The sequence below is a fragment of the Medicago sativa genome, chromosome 5, assembly GCF_051527215.1.
Source record: "Medicago sativa cultivar Bolivia chromosome 5, Bolivia_mono, whole genome shotgun sequence".
NCBI classification, from domain to species: Eukaryota; Viridiplantae; Streptophyta; class Magnoliopsida; order Fabales; family Fabaceae; genus Medicago; species Medicago sativa.
Window position 1 is genome coordinate 75,658,432 of NC_140753.1, and position 6,000 is coordinate 75,664,431.

Sequence of the window (6,000 nt, forward strand, 5' to 3'; positions counted from 1 at the left end):
CATATTTTAGTCCATAAATAATTTTTCAGCAATCAATTTTAGTCCTTGTTAAATTTAAATTTGTTTAATTATCCTTAAAATTTTAAATTTTTGACTGACTTCTAGCATGCATGTTTAGAAACTTATAAAATGTTTTTCCACAAAAATTAAATTTTTTTAAGATGAAATAAATTAAATATGATTTTTTTTTAAACTTTCAAAAAATTCAAGATGAAAGTAATGAAAAATTGTGACTAGAACTTTTTTTTAGCTCATTTTTTACAAAGGAAATTCTTATAATGTTCTAAATATGTCTTGAAAAACCACTCAAACAAATTTGAATAATTAAATAAATTTAAATTTAACGAGGGTCTAAAATTTGAATTTAGCAAGAACTAAAACTTCGTACCGAAATATTTTATTGGAACTAAAACATACAACTTTTTTTATTAGGTCTAAAAACAATATTTAATATATTTATAAGGACTCAAAATTTATATACATGATTTTAGGCTGACTTTTTCACTTTCAATTATACCCTTAACTAAATTTGATTATAAGAATGATAGTTTTTGGTGTTATTCAAAGAGATAAGACTTTATAATATATTTGTTATATCGTTGATATCATTGAAAAAAATAAGTATAATTTGATATAATATAGAAGTACAAAAAATATATTATCTATACCAATAATTTTAATCAAAATTTTATAAAAAAATATTGTTCGTAATTTATACGTCGTGTTCATCTCAATGCTACTATGCTAATATGGATTTGGTGCTCTCTTTGTTTAGGTGAGATGTTGACCGTGATTTCATGTACGCAAGTTCTAAGTTTCTTTTTTGCATAGGTTTATTTTAGTTTTTCACTTTAATAAAACTGATAAAAATTAGGAAAGGAGTCGAAGCTGTATTTTCTTTTTTTAGGAATGAGTGCAAGCTATATGTTGTAACCAAAAGTATGAGAGGAAACAAACTTATAATCTAAAAAAGAGGTAAAACGGGACATGAAAAAAACAAAAGACAAAAACATGTTAAAGAACAAGTGATATAAATTTCAATGCACTCTAGTTTTATTTTTTACTTTTTTTTTTATTTCTTCTTTAATGAGATTCGTAATAAGCTTTACATCATATTAGACAAAAATATCATTTGTTGGAGATGTTCTAACAATCGTCAACCATTTACTCGCAATCAAGTTCGATAGACACCAAAGTTAAACTCATATTACCAAGTCATTTTATGGCCTCTTTTAAGCCCCACGCTTCCGCCTGATGAGGTTGTGGCACACCTTTGAACCATGTCATTTTAGCAGCTAAACACTCGCCTTTGTCGCTGCATAAACACATTCCTATACTAAAGCACTTTTGATCTTTGAAGATTGTTGCATCTACGTTGCATTTATTCAGCCGAACATCGGCTTGGACCATCTCATGACTCATTTTCATTTTTGAACATTTTTTTTAAGAATTTGAATTTCAACAAAAGACATTAATCGAGTAATTGAATGGAGATTTTTTAAAATAAATAAAATGTGGTGGTAAATGGCTAAATCCTTATAATACTTACAAATTCAAAATTAAAGGATTAAGGCAGTTTAACGAAATGAGCTTATTATGAAAAGTATATCAGTTTGATCTGATTATATTTTTTAGTTTAAAGATCTATTTAAAATTCTTAAATAGTTTGGATAATAAAACCTATAGAAAATTACTTTAGTATAGAAAAAATTGTATGAAGGTTACGTAAAAACTTATGATAAGTTGAACGTAAATAAATAATAACACGAAAGCTTTGTTTTCAAAAGAATTATTATACCTTCTAAAGAAAAAGAATTCGTCAATTCATATTTTAATACACATATAGGCATACATTATCTCCTTTTATACTCCTCATTGTGTGTGTATATATAGATATGCATTATCTCTTTCTATAACTTTTATAACAAAAATACTTCATATTAGCCAATAAAGATTGATCAACCCCTTTGTAAGGATTTTACCATATATAAGTACTACAATATGTTAGCTGTTTAAGCTTGCGGATTTTTTATGAATTTCATGATTTTGGGATTAACTAATTTGAGTTGTTATTTAAATAAAAACTTCATATTAGAGTAGAGGTATAAATGCATTTGCAGCACGTCTCCTGCGGAATCATATACTCATTTGGTAAATTATTGTTTTGATTTGAATTGCAATTTATAAACAATCTTTATAAAAAGTTATACACTTTTTCACGTCATCATTTTTCTATATAAACCGTTCTCTTGTGCTTTAGGTGTTATAACATTCATTACTTGTGACCAAATTTTGAATTTGAGAAAATACTAAGATTTGATCACGATGGCAACTCGATGCTTAAGCTTTGCAACATTAGTACTTACTACAGGCATCTTAGTGTTAGGAATTTCTGCTCAATTTGAATGTGGTGGTGACTTGAATGCAATTGTATACCATTGTAAACCTTTTGTCAAAAAGGAAGGGCCATATGTTCCACCATCAGATTTATGTTGTAGAGCATTGAATGGAGCTAATGCCTTATGTTACTGCCAATATGTGACTCCTAAACTTGAGCGTAATATCAGCATTGAAAAAGCTTTAAATATAGCTGGATATTGCCGTTGCCAAGATATTCCTACGGACAAGTGTGGAAGTAAGTTAAATTATTTTTAAGGAGCTTAGTAGCAAAATTTATACATATGAATTAATCGGTCTTTAAATTGATCATTAAAAATTAGTCGCTAAACTGAAATACGATTTATCAACGAAAAATATTTGTTCTTTAATTTGGTCGCTAAGGAGTTTAGCAACCAATTTTTATTATGCAGCTATCGAATTTGCAGTCTCTAAATGAATTTTGTTTTCCGTGGATCAGCATATGCAATGTTTCTGGCCCTTTTTTTACCATGAGTTGTACTTACAGGGTAAATTAATTTCTATTTATCATCCTTAAAACCACTATAATACTATAACTGTACGATTTTTAATAAAAAAAAAAAGAAAGACTAATTTACCTGTTTTACAAGAAATTATTATATATATATTTTTTGAGCAAATATATTAATTTTTTATGTACACCTGCTAATACTGTAGTATAAATGTGACTCTTTCAGGTTATATTATTCCTCATCCTCCTTCTCCAAAGGCTTGATGCAAACAATTGGGGGCGCATGCAACTTATATATTTTATGAATAAAATAAAGCATATGTGTCTTTATAATTACTTATTAATGTATTTTTATGAGTTCAATGATGTAATCTCAGTGCTACAGAATTGCTTTGATAAATAAATGATAAATGATTATAAGTTAATTTGTTAGCATTTATCATTATATCTTTATTCTGGTAAAAAAAAAATATAAATTTTAAATAATCTTTATAAAAAAGTTTGACACTTTTTAATGTAATCATGTCATTATTCTTCTATATAAGTTGTTCCCTAGTGATGCAATTTTTATAAGTTAAGTTAACATCCCTTATTGCCGTCCAAACTAAGTTGATTTTTATCACCATGACAAGTAGATGCATAGGCTTTGCAACCTTACTTCTCACCGCAAGCATCGTTCGTTTGATGGTCAGGATATGGAGACAGGATATGATACATTAATCATATCCTGCTTAAATCTCATGTTTGATGCACCAAAGGGATAAGATAAAATAGACCATTTTCCTATCATATCCTGACTTTCCTTTGTAATTTCTATCCTGGGTATAAGCTGGGTTAAAAATTATCTTGATGGGATTAGAAGATCATTCCTTATTTATTACCTTGATATTCTTCCATTTTTAAAATATTGTCATTTTTAAAATAATGATAGCATGTATTTTCTATTATAATTAATAACATGCCATTTTTACAATATTTAATTAATTATGAGAGCAATTTTTTCATTTAATTACAATGATATCTTGTTTGTTATCATGTGCGCATCAAACACATGATAAGATTAATGTTTATCATGTCTTTATCATATCCTATCTCTATCCAGCTTTATATCATATCCTGCCTCTCTCCTATCCTAACCATCAAACGGTTAATGTTATGAATTTCGCTCAATTTGAATGTGGTGGTAACTTGAATGGCATTGTATACCATTGTAGATCTTTTGTCCTGGGCCAACATTGCCACCATCATATAAATGTTGTACAACATTGAAAAGTGTTGATGTCTCATGTTACTTTTAATATGTGACTCCTCCTCTTCAGCATAATATCAACATAGACAAAACTTTAAATGTAGCTCAAAATTGTGAATTGCAAGATACGGACAAGTGTGGAAGTAAGTTAATTTTCTTAAAAAGCTTAGCAGCGAAAATCACACACAAACTAACTAATTAATGGGTTATCAAATTGGTCATTAAAAACTAGTCACTAAATCGGTCACTACTATTAGCAATAGTATTTTATCAACGAAAAACATTTGGTCAGTAATTAGGTCGCTAAAATGTTTAGCGACCGATTTTTATCACCAAAATTTGTATCTTTAAATAATATTTTCATGGCAGTGCGTAAATTTGAACCCCACCACATAATTTCCAATGTTGTTGTCGTCTTTTACCAATGAGTTGTACTTACGGGGTAAATTAATTTTCTATTATCACTGTATAATATCACAACCGGAAGAGAAAATTTTATCGGATAGCGGTAAGATCATTGATGTTGTATGTGATAAAGTGTTTTTTTTTTTTTTGAGGGAGTATGTGATAATGTGTTGAACACTAAAGAACCAACACAAATAAATTAAAAGCATTAGAGATGAGGATGTTGCGTTGAATGTGTGATAAGACTAGACATAATAGAATTAGAAATGACAATATTAAAGAGAGAATTGTCGTAGCACATATATAAAGAGAAGACATGTGGATATTGTAGTACGAAGAGTAAATGAGATAGAAGGGGTCAAATAACTAGACGTAGAGAAAGACCTTGAAAAACCATTAGAGAAACTATAAAGAATATCTAGAGATCAATGATTTTGAGAAAGACATGTTTATGATAGAACACTATCACATGTAGTTTTTTTTTTTTATATATATTTTTTTAATGATAAGTATGTTAATTGTTATATTAGTTTATTTTTTCTTTTTATAAAGACATGAATCTTCAACCTCCAACCTTTTAATCCTTAGTTCAAACCAGTTAAATCACACAACCTTTCAGTATGCTAATACGCAATGGCGGAGCCCTTCATGGGCTGGGGTGGACCACGGCCCACCCGGAAAAATTAAAAAGTCAACGATTATAGGTCTATTTTGCGAGATTTTATACAATTTTGTATCGGTTTTAGGTTTCGGTTGATCCAAATTCCCACAAAGTAGTGTCGTGGCCCACCCGAAAAATTTAAATAATTCAATTATATATCTATTTTGCGAGATTTTATATAATTTTATGTCGATTTTAGATTTCGGTTTATCCAAATTCCCGCAAAGTGGTGTTGCCCACCCGAAAAAATTAAATAATTCAATTATAGGTCTATTTTGCGAGACTTTAAACAATTTTTCAACGGTTAATTTTAGTGGCTCATCCGAACTTTTTTTCCTAGCTCCGCCACTGCTAATACGACTAATTTAACATCTTAATTTACTACTAAATACAATTAACTTAGTTGACACCACATAGTAGCAAAATGTGTAGTTGTTGTTGTAACATTAATCTAAAAATAGATTAATATATACACACACTAATTTTTGTGTACAATACTAATACCGTCTAGTATAAATGTGATTCTTTAAGGTTATAATCCTCCTCCTGCTTCTCCGAAGACTTGATGCAAAAACTTAGGCTGAGCGCATGCAACATACTGTATATCAAAACTTAATGATCTTTTTAACTGATGAGAAGAATAACCGTCTAGTGTGGTGAGTTTTAAGAGTCGTCAACCCACAATATTTTTCTCTTCCCTGTCACTCGCATAAGAATCTTTTTGAAGACAAACAATTTTAAGTTGTTACCAAAAGTTAATTGTATTTAGTAGTAAATTAAAATGTTAAGTTAGTCATGTGTTAGCATAATGAGAGG

The 6,000-nt window shown here is 28.9% G+C and overlaps 1 protein-coding gene across 1 annotated transcript; it reads left to right on the forward strand.

The window, feature by feature from the left end:
• The first annotated feature begins 2,271 nt into the window (after nucleotides 1–2,271).
• Nucleotides 2,272–3,301, forward strand: LOC146925057 (uncharacterized). Its single transcript, XM_085710027.1, has 2 exons — nucleotides 2,272–2,635; nucleotides 3,096–3,301. The coding sequence occupies exons 1-2, from the start codon at nucleotides 2,326–2,328 to the stop codon at nucleotides 3,131–3,133; spliced, it is 348 nt and encodes a 115-aa protein (XP_085566153.1). The 5' UTR covers nucleotides 2,272–2,325; the 3' UTR covers nucleotides 3,134–3,301.
• Nucleotides 3,302–6,000: the final 2,699 nt, after the last annotated feature.